The sequence below is a fragment of the Pinus tabuliformis genome, chromosome 2_1 (assembly GCF_031772625.1).
Source record: "Pinus tabuliformis cultivar Carrire ecotype Pingquan chromosome 2_1, CPIR1, whole genome shotgun sequence".
NCBI classification, from domain to species: domain Eukaryota; kingdom Viridiplantae; phylum Streptophyta; class Pinopsida; order Pinales; family Pinaceae; genus Pinus; species Pinus tabuliformis.
The window spans coordinates 813,483,120-813,502,452 of record NC_142299.1 but is presented as its reverse complement, the minus strand read 5'-3'; the positions used below and the strand labels follow the sequence as shown (position 1 = coordinate 813,502,452).

General features: G+C 37.1%; 1 protein-coding gene across 1 annotated transcript; it reads right to left on the bottom strand.

Moving 5' to 3' along the window:
• Window positions 1-497: 497 nt before the first annotated feature.
• On the bottom strand, window positions 498-1,301 carry LOC149203093 (uncharacterized). The gene has a single exon (XM_089401762.1). The coding sequence runs from the start codon at window positions 1,299-1,301 to the stop codon at window positions 498-500; it is 804 nt and encodes a 267-aa protein (XP_089257888.1).
• Between the last annotated feature and the right edge of the window lie 18,032 nt (window positions 1,302-19,333).

Sequence of the window (19,333 nt, the reverse complement as noted above, 5' to 3'; positions counted from 1 at the left end):
TATAGTCATCGAACAGCCTTGCTTTAGCATTAGTTTCCAGTTTTAGTCCACTGTTATTCGGTGATGATTACAAAGTTCTCAAACGTGCTGTGCCGGGATGTGCCGAGATAACCAAAGTCTTATTTGGAGTTGAAGCTTTGCCATCTTATTTGGCCTCTTCCTGAGGTGGAAGAGGCTGGAGCATAGCCTAAATTGCTTTAGGTCTTGTTCATTATCACTGACCGTCAACGGTCTCATGTTAATGTTAACATTAATTTGTATTATCGGCACAATTGTTTGCAGGTTAGGCTAAGGTTTGCAGGTTAGGCTATTTGAGCATGTTAACGGGTGTTGTGCAGCAGGTGCTGCAGGTGTCCATGCATGGCGGGAGGTGTCATGAACCACTGCCTATGTCCTTGCCTACTGTGCCTCTATACCCACCTTTGTCTTTGTGGGATCAACGGGCTATGCTTCCACTCCGGCTGGGCAGACTTCATCCTTCAAGGCCAGAACGGGGCTCAGGGGAACAACTCGGATGTTTCGTTGGGGGATTGGCAGACTTCATCCTTCAAGTCCAGAACGGGGCTCAGGGGAATTCCGAGCTCATCGTCTGAAGCCTCCAGCAGATAAATCAGATCAATCCCCAAGTCTGAAGCTAGGGTTTCTCGGCCTTCATGGCCTCTAGACTTGTCGTAGGCGGCACTCCAGATCTCGGCTGCGTTTTCTGAGCATCTCAGACATATGTTGAGCCATTTTGCAAGCCCAAACTCGCACAGTTTGAAGACATCTGTGTTGAATTTCTCGGGCAATTCGTACATGAAAATCCTTCGACCTCTGCAACTGTCCTCAAAGTGCCAATTTTCACCAAAGGATTCAAGATCCGGGTTGTTGAACAAACACTCGGATGTTTCGTTGGGGGATTGGCAGACTTCATCCTTCAAGTCCAGAACGGGGCTCAGGGGAATTCCGAGCTCATCGTCTGAAGCCTCCAGCAGATAAATCAGATCAATCCCCGAGTCTGAAGCTAGGGTTTCTCGGCCTTCATGGCCTCTAGACTTGTCGTAGGCCATTGAATCATCCCCAAGGTTTGAGGACGGATAAGAAGTCACGCCAATTTCTTCCTCCAGCCTTCTCATGACTTCATTTACGGCCTCCTCGCTAGGAACGTACTCTTCTTCTACTGCTGCTAGGGTTTTATCTAATAGCAGAGGATGATGAAACTGATCCATTTCTTCAACCTGGAAGCGTTTCCACTCCCGGACATCAGTGTAGTCGGGCAGGCACTCCAGATCTCGGCTGCATTTTCTGAGCATCTCAGACATATTGACAGAGCCTGGAGATAATCACAATCACATCAGTGAAAAGAGAACAACGATGCTAAGGAGGTTCCTGAGCAGCTCTAGCCAGCCAGCAGGTAGAGACAGATGCGCGGAATGGCTGGTAAGATCCTAAGTTCAATAGGTTATATGGCAAGTTAATGAAGCTTAGTATTCTAATTTTTATATTAATGCTAAAGCGTTATAACATACATAAAGAAACGTGGGAGACCTGACATTCAGTTCCTCTAGATTTACGTGTCCGAACCCCTCCTATGTGTACTAAAGTTATCCTCAACATCTGTTGGGCCATCACCTAAGCTGATTTGATGGGGGTTAAGGTAATCTAGGCCATTTGTTGGGCCATCACCTAAGCTGATTTGATGGGGGTTAAGGTAATCCAGGCCATTTGTATGTGTATTGTGTACACATTTCATTCCATTCCACATTATGCATGCAGCGGCCGCTACGTGTAAGTTACTTTTGTTCTTATATAATAAGGTTAGAAATGATTTCGTTGTTACCTTGCTTCTGCTTCTTATTTTGCTTGCGGTCCACTACATTGATCTATTTCAGGTATTGTTTATGTTATTACATTGTTTTGATATATTTTAGCCTCTGCAGATTTTCAGCTCAGCTTCTATGTCTTGGACCTTACCAACAAGTTCACATATCTTCATTTCATGTTGCTGGATTTCTGTATACCTCCTCGTTTCCGTTTTGGATATCTTCTTTCTGCTGTTTTCAATTTTGTTAATCAAGTTTAGAAACTTTTCATCTATTTTTAGCATTTCTCCATAAGCTCTGAATTACAAGAGATTTACAAGAGATTTCACTATGCTTACAGCCCTGCACATTTTCAGTTATTTAGATTCACATAAAATTGAGTTTATGTGGGCAAGTAATTGATTTATTAGTTTATCTTCTTTGATATTCTTGCTGTTAACTATTAATGTGATTGAATAAGCTTAAGTCTCTTTGTGGATGAAACCTCATGTTCCTACATATGTATCATTAGATTTTTTTCCTGACAATGGCATTCTATATGTATGAGGCCTTCTGTAAGTAGATGTATGAGGCCTTTATGTATTATTAGTTTTTTTCTGAGAATGGCCTTATATAATACCTGAGATCAATAACTAGATGTACGAGGGAGTGTCATTTCTCTGTGTTTGAAACCTCCTGTACCTACATATATCATTAGTTTTTCTTTCTTTCTTTTCTAATAATGAGGGGGCACCCATGCTTACAGCCCTGCACATTTGCAGTTATTTAGATTCACATAAAATTGAGTTTATGTGGGCAAGTAATTGATTTCTTAGTTTATCTTCTTTGATATTCTTGCTGTTAACTATTAATGTGATTGAATAAGCTTAAGTCTGAAACTCTTTTAGTAATCATCTGAATTGGCCATGATAAAAAAACTGCCTTCCCCATATGTTTCCAATAGTTAAGCAGACTATTGATAAGTTCGTTCTACTTTATCTAGTCAGATCCTAGACTGGGTTTTTTAATATGATAGGAAAATCTCAACTATAGACCGAATGGGCCTGTCCTTGAAACTTGTATGAATCCCTTCTCATGAAAAGGTAAAGGGCATGCTGTGTTTCTTCCGCAGAAGAGATGACAATGTCCTTATGTAATATCTCAGATCCATAAGCAAATGTATGAGGCCAGTGTCACCTCTTTGTGGATGAAACCTCATGTTCCTACATATGTATCATTAGTTTTTTTTTTTTCTGACAATGGCCTTCTATATGTATGAGGCCTTCTGTAAGTAGATGTATGATGCCTTTATAGCCATCCGTTTACCTTCCTCATCACTCTTAATCACCATGTCGGGCTAGGGGAGGTAGTAAGGGAACCTAAGCTAACTCACTCACGATCTATTTACTTTCCATAACTAACTACCTTGTATTGTATCTATAATATTCACAAGGAGCTTACTTATATAACTCTGCTTTACTAGCATCATGAATTAAAGGAATACCGTGGTACTCATTATATTGAAACAGAGCAGTATCGCTCTCTGATCATGTGATTACTGACATATCGCTAGTATCGTTCTCTGATCATGTGATTACTGACATATCGCTATTGTATAACCTTGATATGTATGATCTTATTAGAACAAGCTTATACATCATGATTAAGCAGTAACCTCAAGTGATGCAATCTACTAACACACTTGAAGTGAATCCTTACCCTTATATTGACACTACTATGATTTCGATTACTCCCAAGTCCATTTAGATCAAGAATAACTGTCACCGTTTGCTTCATACCCGTGTTCTCTTACTTCCTTTTTCACTTATTCATACACGTCATCGTATCGTTTAATAAACATTTGTTCATAATTGTATCACATCTAGTTGTGTCCTCTGGAGGCATATTCGGGGATGGTCAGGTCGCATATCGGGCACAAGAACATCTATCTTCTTGGCGAATGGTCAAGGATGGATGGAGGTAGACCCCTGAAAAGCTGTAGTAGGGTAGGAATAAACATATTCTAAAATGGAAATTGAGACGGTTTTCAATATTGGTAGTATTTTCTTTTCCAACCTGACCTTAAGTTTCCTCTTGTCTGAAAAGAATTGAGCTACAGCTCCTAAACTACTTATATGATAGTACACCATGACTCACGGTTATGCTGCTTGATCTTTTCATATTATGCTTACAGCCCTGCACATTTGCAGTTATTTAGATTCACATAAAATTGAGTTTATGTGGGCAAGTAATTGATTTCTTAGTTCATCTTCTTTGATATTCTTGTTGTTAACTATTAATGTGATTGAATAAGCTTAAGTCTGAAACTCTTTTACTAATGATTTTAATTGGCCATGATAAAAAACTACCTTCCCCATATGTTTCCAATAGTTAAGCAGACTATTGATAAGTTCATTCTACTTTATCTAGTCAGATCCTAGACTGGGTTTTTTAATATGATAGGAAAATCTCAACTATAGACCCAATGGGCCTGTCGTTGAAACTTGTATGAATCCCTTTTCATGAAAAGGTAAAGGGCATGCTGTGTTTCTTCCGCAGAAGAGATGACAATGTCCTTATGTAATATCTCAAATCCATAAGCAAATGTATGAGGCCAGTGTCACCTCTTTGTGGATGAAACCTCATGTTCCTACATATGTATCATTAGTTTTTTTTGCTGACAATGGCCTTCTATATGTATGAGGCCTTTTGTAAGTAGATGTATGAGGCCTTTATGTATTATTAGTTTTTTTCTGAGAATGGCCTTATATAATACCTAAGATCAATAACTAGATGTACGAGGCAGTGTCATTTCTCTGTGTTTGAAACCTCCTGTACCTACATATATCATTAGTTTTCCTTGCTTTTTTTTCTAATAATGAGGGGGCACCCATGCTTACAGCCCTGCACATTTGCAGTTATTTAGATTCACATAAAATTGAGTTTATGTGGGCAAGTAATTGATTTCTTAGTTTATCTTCTTTGATATTCTTGCTGTTAACCATTAATGTGATTGAATAAGCTTAAGTCTGAAACTCTTTTACTAATCATCTGAATTGGCCATGATAAAAAAACTGCCTTCCCCATATGTTTCCAATAGTTAAGCAGACTATTGATAAGTTTGTTCTACTTTATCTAGTCAGATCCTAGACTGGGTTTTTTAATATGATAGGAAAATCTCAACTATAGACCCAATGGGCCTATCCTTGAAACTTGTATGAATCCCTTTTCATGAAAAGGTAAAGGGCATGCTGTGTTTCTTCCGCAGAAGACATGACAATGTCCTTATGTAATATCTCAGATCCATAAGCAAATGTATGAGGCCAGTGTCACCTCTTTGTGGATGAAACCTCATGTTCCTACATATGTATCATTAGTTTTTTTTCCTGACAATGGCCTTCTATATGTATGAGGCCTTCTGTAAGTAGATGTATGAGGCCTTTATAGCCATCCGTTTACCTTCCTCATCACTCTTAATCACCATGTCGGGCTAGGGGAGGTAGTAAGGGAAGCTGAGCTAACTCACTCACGATCTATTTACTTTCCATAACTAACTACCTTGTATTGTATCTATAATATTCACAAGGAGCTTACTTATATAACTCTGCTTTACTAGCATCATGAATTAAAGGAATACCGTGGTACTCATTATATTGAAACAGAGCAGTATCGCTCTCTGATCATGTGATTACTGACATATCGATATATAAATATGGAACTGATTAGTACTTCTCAGGTCCTCCAGTTGCTGTGTTTTCCCATCCAGCTCTTTTGCAATCTCATCTCTGCACTCATCTTTTAATCTATTATCTGCTTGAAGTTTTGCAATCAAGGCACTCATGACTTTGATCCTGGTCTCCAAAAGAGAAGTTTACAAAACCCTCCTATTGGAAATGAATAAATGCATTGGTCTAGAAGACAGGCATACACTTTAGACCTTCATATGTAGTTTTATAATGCTGCTAACTTGGTTCTTTTGCAGCCTCTGTCATGAGACTTAACTGTCTGTCTTCGCCTCCACTGCTGCTGAAATAGAATATAATAGTCTTTGTCTCTGCTGCCTTTTCCGCTACTGGTGCTCCTGGTTGTGCCTTCCCTGCTGCTGAAACTACTATTGGTAGGCGTTTATGTTGGGTGCACATTGTATAAACCTTGTAGGATTTTGAGACGATAAGATAGACAGCCTAATTTTTATAGAACAAATAGACAACCAACTCATCAATGAGTCCCATTACTTTGCCAATTGTCCTTCAAGATCCAATTCTCTTGCCTACATCCAACCCTGGTTCTAGAAGTTTGCATGACCTTCAGCTGAACCATCTGCTAAAGGCACAATGCCTCTGAATCTAAGGAAACCAATTAGATCATTCAACAACCTACATTATCCATTTCTAAGATCCACGGACCCTCCCCAATTTGGGGTTTTTGGCCAGTTCCAATTTTACAAGCAAGCCATTTACCTTTAAGGAAGAACTGAGTAAGATTTTATAAATTGTAGAAGCTCCTTCTACTGACTTTGTTCAGGTTCTGATCCAATCTTCAGATAAATATACTCTGATGTAACTACATCTTGTAATAACCCTGGACAGTGTTATGACCTTCCTTCCAAAGGCTCACAAGTGCCTTTCGTTCTCTGATCATGTGATTACTGACATATCGCTATTGTATAACCTTGATATGTATGATCTTATTAGAACAAGCTTATACATCATGATTAAGCAGTAACCTCAAGTGATGCAATCTACTAACACACTTGAAGTGAATCCTTACCCTTATATTGACACTACTATGATTTCGATTACTCCCAAGTCCATTAAGATCAAGAATAACTGTCACCATTTGCTTCATACCTGTGTTCTCTTACTTCCTTTTTCACTTATTCATACACGTCATCGTATCGTTTAATAAACATTTGTTCATAATTGTATCACATCTAGTTGTGTCCTCTGGAGGCATATTCGGGGATGGTCAGGTCGCATATCGGGCACGAGAACACCTATCTTCTTGGCGAATGGTCAAGGATGGATGGAGGTAGACCCCTGAAAAGCTGTAGTAGGGTAGGAATAAACATATTCTAAAATGGAAATTGAGACGGTTTTCAATATTGGTAGTATTTTCTTTTCCAACCTGACCTTAAGTTTCCTCTTGTCTGAAAAGAATTGAGCTACAGCTCCTAAACTACTTATATGATAGTACACCATGACTCACGGTTATGCTGCTTGATCTTTTCATATTATGCTTACAGCCCTGCACATTTGCAGTTATTTAGATTCACATAAAATTGAGTTTATGTGGGCAAGTAATTGATTTCTTAGTTTATCTTCTTTGATATTCTTGTTGTTAACTATTAATGTGATTGAATAAGCTTAAGTCTGAAACTCTTTTACTAATGATTTGAATTGGCCATGATAAAAAAACTGCCTTCCCCATATGTTTCCAATAGTTAAGCAGACTATTGATAAGTTCATTCTACTTTATCTAGTCAGATCCTAGACTGGGTTTTTTAATATGATAGGAAAATCTCAACTATAGACCCAATGGGCCTGACGTTGAAACTTGTATGAATCCCTTTTCATGAAAAGGTAAAGGGCATGCTGTGTTTCTTCCGCAGAAGAGATGACAATGTCCTTATGTAATATCTCAGATCCATAAGCAAATGTATGAGGCCAGTGTCACCTCTTTGTGGATGAAACCTCATGTTCCTACATATGTATCATTAGTTTTTTTTTCCTGACAATGGCCTTCTATATGTATGAGGCCTTCTGTAAGTAGATGTATGAGGCCTTTATGTATTATTAGTTTTTTTCTGAGAATGGCCTTATATAATACCTGAGATCAATAACTAGATGTACGAGGGAGTGTCATTTCTCTGTGTTTGAAACCTCCTGTACCTACATATATCATTAGTTTTTCTTGCTTTTTTTTCTAATAATGAGGGGGCACCCATGCTTACAGCCCTGCACATTTGCAGTTATTTAGATTCACATAAAATTGAGTTTATGTGGGCAAGTAATTGATTTCTTAGTTTATCTTCTTTGATATTCTTGCTGTTAACTATTAATGTGATTGAATAAGCTTAAGTCTGAAACTCTTTTACTAATCATCTGAATTGGCCATGATAAAAAAACTGCCTTCCCCATATGTTTCCAATAGTTAAGCAGACTATTGATAAGTTCGTTCTACTTTATCTAGTCAGATCCTAGACTGGGTTTTTTAATATGATAGGAAAATCTCAACTATAGACCCAATGGGCCTGTCCTTGAAACTTGTATGAATCCATTTTCATGAAAAGGTAAAGGGAATGTTGTGTTTCTTCCGCAGAAGAGATGACAATGTCCTTATGTAATATCTCAGATCCATAAGCAAATGTATGAGGCTAGTGTCACCTCTTTGTGGATGAAACCTCATGTTCCTACATATGTATCATTAGTTTTTTTTTCTGAAAATGGCCTTCTATATGTATGAGGCATTCTGTAAGTAGATGTATGAGGCCTTTATAGCCATCCGTTTACCTTCCTCATCACTCTTAATCACCATGTCGGACTAGGGGAGGTAGTAAGGGAAGTTGAGCTAACTCACTCACGATCTATTTACTTTCCATAACTAACTACCTTGTATTGTATCTATAATATTCACAAGGAGCTTACTTATATAACTCTGCTTTACTAGCATCATGAATTAAAGGAATACCGTGGTACTCATTATATTGAAACAGAGCAGTATCGCTCTCTGATCATGTGATTATTGACATGTCGATATATAAATATGGATCTGATTAGTCATAGAATTTTGGCTGCAGTTATCTATTGTTTACCACAAAACCTTATTGTTTACTACAAAACCTTCAATTTCCACTGGAAAAATAAGCAATTTAGTCATCTATAGAACTGAATATTGTTTGCTAGTATGATAGGTATGAATACCACAATAAGAAAATGGATTGGCATTCTATTATTTTGGAATCTGTGAATGAATATAAGTTTGCTAACATAACATATTCAATTTACAAGAGAAGGCAACAGCATATAGTTTTCATGCTATTTTGTTGACCAAAACAAATGCTTATTTTCAAGGTCAAATGTAATGAATAAGCATCCACATGTGCTACACTACTTCTCAGGTCCTCCAGTTGCTGTGTTTTCCCATCCAGCTCTTTTGCAATCTCATCTCTGCACTCATCTTTTAATCTATTATCTGCTTGAAGTTTTGCAATCAAGGCACTCATGACTTTGATCCTGGTCTCCAAAAGAGAAGTTTACAAAACCCTCCTATTGAAAATGAATAAATGCATTGGTCTAGAAGACAGGCATACACTTTGGACCTTCATATGTAGTTTTATAATGCTGCTAACTTGGTTCTTTTGCAGCCTTTGTCATGAGACTTAACTGTCTGTCTTCGCCTCCACTGCTGCTGAAATAGAATATAATAGTCTTTGTCTCTGTTGCCTTTTCCGCTATTGGTGCTCCTGGTTGTGCCTTCCCTGCTGCTGAAACTACTATTGGTAGGCATTTATGTTGGGTGCACATCGTATAAACCTTGTAGGATTTTGAGATGATAAAATAGACAGCCTAATTTTTATAGAACAAATAGACAACCAACTCATCAATGAGTCCCATTACTTTGCCAATTGTCCTTCAAGATCCAATTCTCTTGCCTACATCCAACCCTGGTTCTAGAAGTTTGCATGACCTTCAGCTGAACCATCAGCTAAAGGCACAATGCCTCTGAATCTAAGGAAACCAGTTAGATCATTCAACAACCTACATTACCCATTTCTAAGATCCACGGACCCTCCCCAATTTGGGGTTTTCGGCCAGTTCCAATTTTACAAGCAAGCCATTTACCTTTAAGGAAGAACTGAGTAAGATTTTATAAATTGTAGAAGCTCCTTCTACTGACTTTGTTCAGGCTCTGATCCAATCTTCAGATAAATATACTCTGATGTAACTACATCTTGTAATAACCCTGGACAGTGTTATGACCTTCCTTCCAAAGGCTCACAAGTGCCTTTTTATAGGCTAACACTAGGAATATTTGAACAAAATTCAGCTAAACTCTACTTACTTCTATACAAAGCTATGAGTTGGGGGGCATGATCTTCTTTGGAAATTGAAGCTATAACATAGCCCAAGGACATAATTTTAACAGCCAACAATACTAGCATCATAAAATGACATTGACTGAATATTTATTTCTAAGACCAGTGAACTAATGTAAACTACAAATTTAAAGGTAGTAGAATATTGTATTGTCGTCCATGCATAAAAAAATAAATAACTGTAATTGATTTTCATCTTCACCTACTTAATAATTGTGTTGAATTTCATTTGAATTAAAGTACATATTTTAAATCCATCAAAATTTTCATCTTTTCCAGAGCTTCGACAATCATATTCAATTTTCAATCAAATTCAAGTTCCAAGTTTCTTATCCAAGAATATCTTTTGTAGGAAATCTTTAATTTGGATAGCAATACTTAAATACAGGGAAGATGAATGCAAGACTGCCCGATACAATGCCAATGTAATCGGCAACATGTTTATCAATTCATAAATATAAATTACAATACGTTCTACGATATAAAAACATTTTATCATCGTAGCATTACAATGAAGCAAGTGCTTCAGCCAGCTTCGTGCATTACAATGAAGCAAGTGCTTCAGCCAGCTTCGTTTTACAAAAAAATAAATGCAAGACAAGAAGAAACAACAATTTTATTCCTTACACCTTAATATTTGCCACAGGTCCCTTGAACCAATACCTTGCACGTAGAAGCCAACTCCCGTAAGTTAAAATAAATAATCCCCCCACTGCAACAGGTGTATAGTTGAGGGTATCTTTTGCAGCCTCCGTCATGAGACTTAACTGTCAGGTGTCGTGCTTGTATTATATTCTTCACATGTTACAGTCTGTCAGTCTGTCATAAGAAATGATTATTTTCAAGGTCAAATGTAAGCTTCAAGGCAGTTTTCATGTTACTGGTGTCTTGAATTGATGACATGCTAGCATTCAGCATCGATTATGCTTTATGTAAACTGCCTTGATTGCATTGCTATTGAAATTCCTTGTTATACCCGTCATCTTTTAGTATGGTACACAGATCAAATTCTCTGCCCCAATATAGTGATCAGTTGTGTGGTGTACGATTTATGCGTACCTACATGAAGCATGGACTACAGGGATACTTTTTAAATTTTCCATGCTCTAGTGCATTCCTTTCATTAGTTTGATTATCCAATAATGGGCATTTGGATTGCAGAAGCTAGCAAGTATCTAATTTCTTGATTCCACTTATTAATTTGAAGCTCTCTTCGACTGGTCATTGGGTTGATATAGATTGATCAATGGATTTACAGTGACTAATCCTAACGTACAACAGGGTCTGTAGGTTCTTTTTTATCTTGGCAGTCATATTTTGAACTTTGGTATCAAAACTGTGCATTGGATGCTACCTGACATAAGCAGCCTGCGCAGCTTAGTAGACATTTGCAGTCCCAAAGGTGCACACAATCACTTCGTGTTCTATATTCATTTTCATTGTTCAACTTGCTATTATGATTCTGTGGTTGTAATTGCATTGCATCAATGGATTTACAATGACTGATCCTAACGTACAACAGGTTCTGCAGGTTCTTTTTTATCTTGGCAGTCATATTTTGAACTTCAGTATCAAAATTGTGCATTGGATGCTACCTGACATAAGCAGTCTGCGCAGCTTAGTAGACATTTGCAGTCCCAAAGGTGCACACAATCACTTCGTGTTCTATAATCATTTTCATTGTTCAACTTGCTATTATGATTCTCTGGTTGTAACTGCATTGCATCAGTAAACATAATATTGCATCGAACACTTAGTCGTCATCATGTCTTCTATGTCTGATAAACACAAGTTGCAATTAGTATTGCAAAAGCATCACTTATTTCGTGTGGACAATTTCTCATATCTAATTGGAGACTGTTTATTCGATAGTTTAGAACTTTTGCTAGATTTCCGATACACATCAGTGGAGCTAAGGAAAGGAACAATAGAATATTTTAGAGACTGTCTCAAAAAACAAGATAGTGAGGCAATTTTGTCTTATGAACATGAACTGCATGAAGCCTCACTTAAAGAAATGCATAACATTAGCAACCGTGAAATCTATTTAGACAAAATGGCTAGATCTGCCTCAAACAATATACCCCTAGCATCTAGAGGTCTATGGGGAGATATTTTCTGCATCCATTGGCTGTCAAACTGGTTGAAAATTCCAATTAGGGTTTGGTCCAAAACAAAGATGAGAGTGTATTTGCACTTCAATTCAAGTGTTACAACAAATACTCGTGACATATTGTTCCATGACGAGGATCCTCTGAATGGGCACTTCGAGCCTTTGGTTCATAGGTAGCCTACAATTGGTTGTACCTTCCAACAACAAACCGATACCTCAAAGAACAATACTGAACCACAACCTGAGACAAAATGTCAATCAATTGAAGCTAAATTAAAACCACCTTGTCACTTAAACAAGCACAAGAGAAGTGTATCTTCTCATGTGCTTAAGGACATTGCTCCAAACAATCTGAAAAGACAAAAAATAGGCATTGAGTATAACAAAGTTACAATGAAACAACAAGTTGTTCTAGAAAACATAGAAGCTGTTAGTGGCTGTCATTTAAACAAGCACAAGAGAAGTTTATCTTTGCATGTGCTTAAGGACATTGCTCAGGAAAATTTGAAAAGGCAAAACATAGGCATTCAATATAACAGAAGTACAATGGAACAACAAGTAGTTCTAGACAACACATAAGATGTTTGTGACACATCGCACACAAAATATGTTAGTGACACACTGAGATTTCGATCACTTAGAAACTTGAAAGAACATATTAGAAGCAATAGACAAACAGAAATTGTAACTTCTTGTCCATTAGAAAAACAGTCAAAAAGTCTATCTTTGCATTTGCTTAAAGGCATTATTAAGAAAAAATTGAAAACACAGAAAATAAGACTTGCATTCAACACAACAATAATGAAACAAGAAATAGTCATAGAAAACACGGACTACAATACATTTGCAACAAGATCAAAGGATCTATCAGCACAATCAACGAACCAAGTAAAATCTGAGACACTGAGATTTCGATCACTTAGAAACTTGAAAAAACATATTAGAAACAACGCACAAACAGAAATTGTAATCCCTTATCCATTAGGCAAAGAGACAAAAAGCTTATCTTTGCGTTTGCTTAAAGGCATTATCCGGACAAAATTGAAAACGCAGAAAATAAGACTTGCATTCAACACAACAACAATGAAACAAGAAATAGTCATAGAAAACATGGACTACAATCGATTTGCAACAACATCAAAGGATTTTTCAGCACAATCAAAGAAATCAGGAAAATCCGACCTATCGATTCAATCAAGATCAATGAACAAATTAACAGAATTATCAAAGTTTGATCAAATATATCAAAGACAAGTAACTGACACACCTATTTTCAATTTTTCATCATGTGAAACAACTTTTTTCAAAAGAGACATCTGCTTTGTGAAACAAGAATGTCAAGCAAAACAAAATAAGATTAGGAAACTATCAACTAGTTTCGAGAATGTTAAATCTCGTGTTGAAAATTGCTACATTTGTAAACATTGCAAAAAAGCAATTGAACATGAAACAATTGCTAAATATGCAGTTCCTGAATAGATAAGAAGAAACAATGGCACTAGAACACTCACAGAACTCACTGAACTAGAAGAAAGACTAGTTGCATTAAGATTGCCCTTCTTGCAAATAAAAGAAATGGGCCATCGACATAAGAAGTCGCAACTAGGCTTAACTGGAGGAGTCATCAATGTCCCCACTAACATTTCCAGAATTCAATCTGCATTGCCTCGAACTATAAAAGACACTGACACGGTTGCCGTTGTTCTCAAAAAGAGTTTAAGATTCAAAAGTGCTTATGCATTTGGTCGAGTTCGAGTTCACAAAGTGATGAAAGCATTAAAACAATTATGCAAAAGGATGCTTTACAAGCTCGAGAACGCTACCATAAATGACAATTGGAAAGAGGCATTCCTACAAAACCAAGAGGCATATCAAAGTTCAAGTGACGCTGAAGATAGCGAACACGATAACCAAGACAACGATGAACCAACGACAAAAACATTGGTCCATGGATTCATTGATGCACACACTGTCCATGACCTTGTAAATAAACAAATTAACATTGCACCTACTGCCGGATACATGCCATTAGGAATATTCAAAGATAAGTACTCAGAAGAAATGAGTTTCCCATCGCTTTTCTATGGCAACAAACGCCCAGCTGACATCTCCAAAAACTTTACATATCAAAAGATTTGCCACTGGGAAGTGCTGCATAAAAACCACGATTTTGCTTATCATACTACAAACCTGTTCTATAAAGCAATTCGCATTATCATAAATCAGGTGTTGAATACAATGTGGATTAGAATTAGAAAAGGGCAGTTGAAAGGTAGAAAACTAGTTGCAAAAGACGTTAAGTCAAAACCAAACCTAGATCGTATTTTAAATTCTGACATTGGGTACATGGACCTAAAAACAATTCGTACCTCACCTGACTACCACCAGCAAATACGGAACAAACTCTATGCAATGATACGACAACTAGGGCCACCCACTTTCTTTGTTTCCTTTAGTAGTGTGGAGTATCTTTGGGATCCTTTAATGCATGCATTGAGAGACATAAAACAAAACACTAGAAGACCAAATACAGGTGAACTTGATGAAAATGAACCTAGCTCATTAATAAGAAACGACCCTGTTACTTGTGTACGTTACTATAGATCTAGGAGGGATGCATTACATCAATTGATATCTCATGATCACAAGTATTATGGAGAGCTCACTGACCACTTCTATGTAACTGAATTCCAAAACTGGGGCAGTGAACATGAACATGGCTTACTTTGGATAAAATATGCACCAATCTACGGTCAAAATACAAATATTGAAGTCGAACAATTCGTTGACAATTACTTGTCAACTAATTCACTCTTACTTGCAAGTGAACTTAGAGTTCTACAACACCATTGTCACACAAAAAGTTGTAGGAAGCGTGCAAATTCTAATTGCAGATTTAATTTCCCAATACCACCGATGAAAGTAACAAAAATACTTGAGCCTCTTGAATTCGATAGTGATAAAACAAAAGCACATGCAAAGCTAATCTTCGAAGCAATAAACAACACAAGATACAGTGAAAATGATACATTTGATAGCTTTTTAGCCAACCTTGGACTAGTACACAATGAATACATACATGCTATCCAGTGTACACTAAATCGAACAACACTCTTATTGCAAAGGAAACCAGTTGACACCTGGACAAACAACTTCGCAAAACATATTCCAGGAATTTGGATTGCAAACACTGATTCCCAATTTGTACTTGACTCATATGCAGCTGCAATGTATTGCAGTTCCTATATGACAAAAGAAGATAAAACACTCACAAGAACATTTAAAAACATACGCGACAATCATGTGAAAACAAAATCTGATATCCTAAATACCATTAGTTCTTTAGGGAAAGCTTTGGTCAACTTGCAACAAATGTCTGCACAACAAGCAGTGCATATTGTGTTATCACTCCCACTAAACTCTAGTTCACGGAAGTGTGTATTTATTAACACATCTCCTGTCGATGATCGTGCATTTGTTCTTAAAAGACAAAAAGACCTGCAAAAGGAAGCAGATGACTCAGAAGACATAATGTGCCCATCAATTATTGACTACTATGCTCTCCGACCTATCGCTATTGAACATGTATGCTTAGCAGAATTTGCATCTAGTTATACAAAGAAAGGACAAGAACGCAAAAAATTAAGTAGACCATATGTCATTCGATCTGTTAGATATAACAAATACAAGGACATTGAAAATCACTGTAGAGAGCAATTAATGTTATACTATCCCTATCGAGGAAGTGAAACTGCAATTAAGCAACATCACACAAGTTGGCAAGCTGCATATCTTGCGGTCGAAGAAATAGTCAAGCAAAATGAACAAAAGTTCAAATTTGCTACAACAACTACATGGGGTGACATAGATGACACAATGCACACAGTAGAAACAGAAACTGAAGAAATATTTGACATAGATAGTTTGAAATCAAATGAAACAGAAACTATAACATTTAACAAATCGATAGATGACAAATATGAAAACTACGACTTCCAAAATGACTTGGAACATTTGCAAGATAGCAAGAAGTTTGCTCTACCATCTACAAGGCCATATGAAATCGTCAAACAACCACATATACTTGAAGACGTAGAGTACTATGAATTAATGCGACAATTAAACACAGAACAAGCAAGCATAGTTACTGATGTTATAACAAGGAAATTGTACAGACCAGATGAGCTGATCTACCTGTTATTAACAGGAGGTGCAGGAATAGGCAAGACACACACAGCCAAGGCAATCTTCCAATCCTTAGTACGCATACACAATGTGGCATTGCCTTATAACCCGTCACAACTAATAGGAATAATCGCTGCATACACGGGCAAAGCTGCCTTTAATGCTGGTGGTGTGACATTGCATTCTGCATTCTATTTGCCCTTTAACAAAGCAGATTTCCCCTCACTAAACAATGAAAAATTGGACACATTATCAAAGCATTTCCAACAATTGTGTGTACTCCTCATAGATGAGGCATCGCTCGTTGGTGCAACAACACTATATCAAATTGATAAGCGCCTGCGACAAATCTTACACACACCAACTTCATACTTTGGTAATGTTGACACGATATTCTCCGGCGATCTTTACCAGGCAAACCCAGTCAGAGACTCTCTGATCTTTGAAAACCCAAAAATCAACAAAAACACAATTCCATACGACTTCTGGCCAGAGAAAATAAAATGTTATCAACTGCACACAGCCATGCGCCAAAAAGACCCATTGTTCATTGATGTACTAAATAGGATGAGATTAAACATGCAAACAGATGAAGATATTGCTTATGTAAACAATAACTGCTATAGGATCCCACCTTCAAGCCCAGTTTTCCCATACATTTTCTATCGCAACAAAGATGTCCATATTCACAATGCGAAAATGCTTTCCCTAACAAAGGGGGAACAAATAATGCTCGTTGCAATTGACAACTACGAGCTTCCTGGGTCGAGTTATTTTGCTTTTGATAAAACAATCTCATTTCCATAAACAATTACAGTTAAACAGAACATGTTAGTTGAACTATATGCAGGAAATTACAATACAAACGATGGATTGGTTAATGGTGCTGAAGGGATTTTCAAATCCTATTCATCTAATAACAACAGGCCTGACATTGTCTGGATAGAATTTTCAGACCCAGAAATTGGGAAACAACAAAGAAGCAAATTCAAACAACTATACGACATAAATATATTGCCAAATTGGACACCAATCTTTCGAATTGCAAAATCGCTAGCAATGTCTCGTAACAAATTACAAATTACAATTCGAAAACAATTTCCAATCCAATTAGCCTGTGCACGAACAATACACCGAACACAAGGGTTGACATTGGATCAACTTGCATTTGACCCAACTGGTGTCACAAAACATGGTCTAGTCTACACTGCATTATCACGTGTTAGAACTATTGACTCACTATACTTGATTAACAAATTGACACAACAAAACTTCCATGTCAAAAACAAAATAATCAATGAGATGGCACGGCTAGAAACAATTGGTGCATGGAAACTAGAATTCGCAAAGAAGAAATATGTTAACAAGGATGTTTTATCGATTGCAAGCCTAAACACACGTAGTCTACGTGCACATCTTAGTGACGTGATTCATCACAATGACTTAATGGACAATATGATTCTTTGTTTTCAAGAAACTCATTTGTACACTCCACCAATAGTCAAAGAATTATTATCATTCAATTTTGCCGCTGCACATTCTACACATGGAATTCTTACTAGCATAAACAAAAAAATACCTATTAGAGCAACAAAGACATTTTGCAAAAACAAAACAAAGCTTACCCTAATTGACATGTACTTTCAACGACCAATTTGTTTAATGAACATTTATGCAGCACCATTTGAACAAGTATCCACGATAATGCAAATAATTAAGGAAGCAAAATCGCAAACTACATATACTGATTGTGTTTTTTTAGTTGTTGGTGATTTCAACATTGACATACAACAAGAAACAGCTCATAGCAAACTCTTTGTACAATTTATGGAAATGGAAAACTTACATGAAATAACAAGCAAACTATCTCCGCACCGAAAAACAGTAATAGACCATATCTGGACAACTTTGCCTATGAAACAGTGTGAAATAAATGTAACATGGGCTTATTGGTCTGATCACAGCATATTCTATGTGCTACTACAGCTCTAACGACCCTTAGTACAAACCAATTTTAGCGTGTAGCAAAATCAAAGTAGCATTGATACACAAGTTTCTCTACAATTTGCTAAACTTCATATTCAAACAAACTTCATATTCAAACAAATGTTGTGTTATGCGAGCAATATCAATCTCCAATGGCCATACTAAAAGTCTATTTCTTGTAGCTTCCTTGCAACACTCTGCGCGAACTCATCTAGGTATGTAACGACACATAGAATAACGTTATGCACAGATTTATTATTACATGGAACACATTTTGCTTGTAGACCTAATAGAGTACAGATTTATTATTAGATGGAACACATTTTGCTTGTAGACCTAATAGCTTGTACTCGTGTTGTACAGATAACTAATATGAAAAGACAGCACGAAGAAGTAACTCCTCCAGAGGCTTGCTCTCTCTCAGAGACTTGCAACGTCTCAGAGACTGATAAACAAATAACTAATATGAAAAGATAGCACGAAGAAGTAACTGCTCCAGAGGCATGCTGTCTCTCAGAGACTTGCAACGTCTCAGAAACTGCTAAAAAGTAACTAAATAACCTTCAAATCTATTCTTACAAGTTTTGTAGTACAAACATAATGTTAATTCAGATTCTTTAATATTGTTCTACAGGCAGAAACAGGAAAGTAAATCTGAAATAGGAGCTAAGCATCAACTATGCACACCGATCACAATACAGGAGTTGAAAGGCCTGAAAATGGGAACAATCTTTCACGGTCAGATTCTTGTAATATACAAAACACTGGTCGATCAAGTCCACGGAATTCAATTGTTACGTGCTGACCTAGTGGATAGAAAAGGGAATATGACAATCACACTGAATGTGCCACATAACCTGATTGCTGCTATTGAAGCCAAACTTGTAGTCGGCCAGGCAATTTGTATCACAGATTTCAAGGTCTCTCCCAAGACAGTTTATGACCATGGAGACTGTCCGTGCATACTTGTTTTACATGAGAAGAGCATCTTGGAAGCAATCCCACCTATCTGTACGGAATACAGATTTGTACCAACGACGACTATTAACCAGCTCACCAGCACGACAGCTGCATTCGCAACCGGCACAATAGCCGGCCTTGTAACAGCTGCGAAAGAAATAGCCGGTCAATATGTGCTAACTATCAAGGACGACCCATCTCAAAAAGACA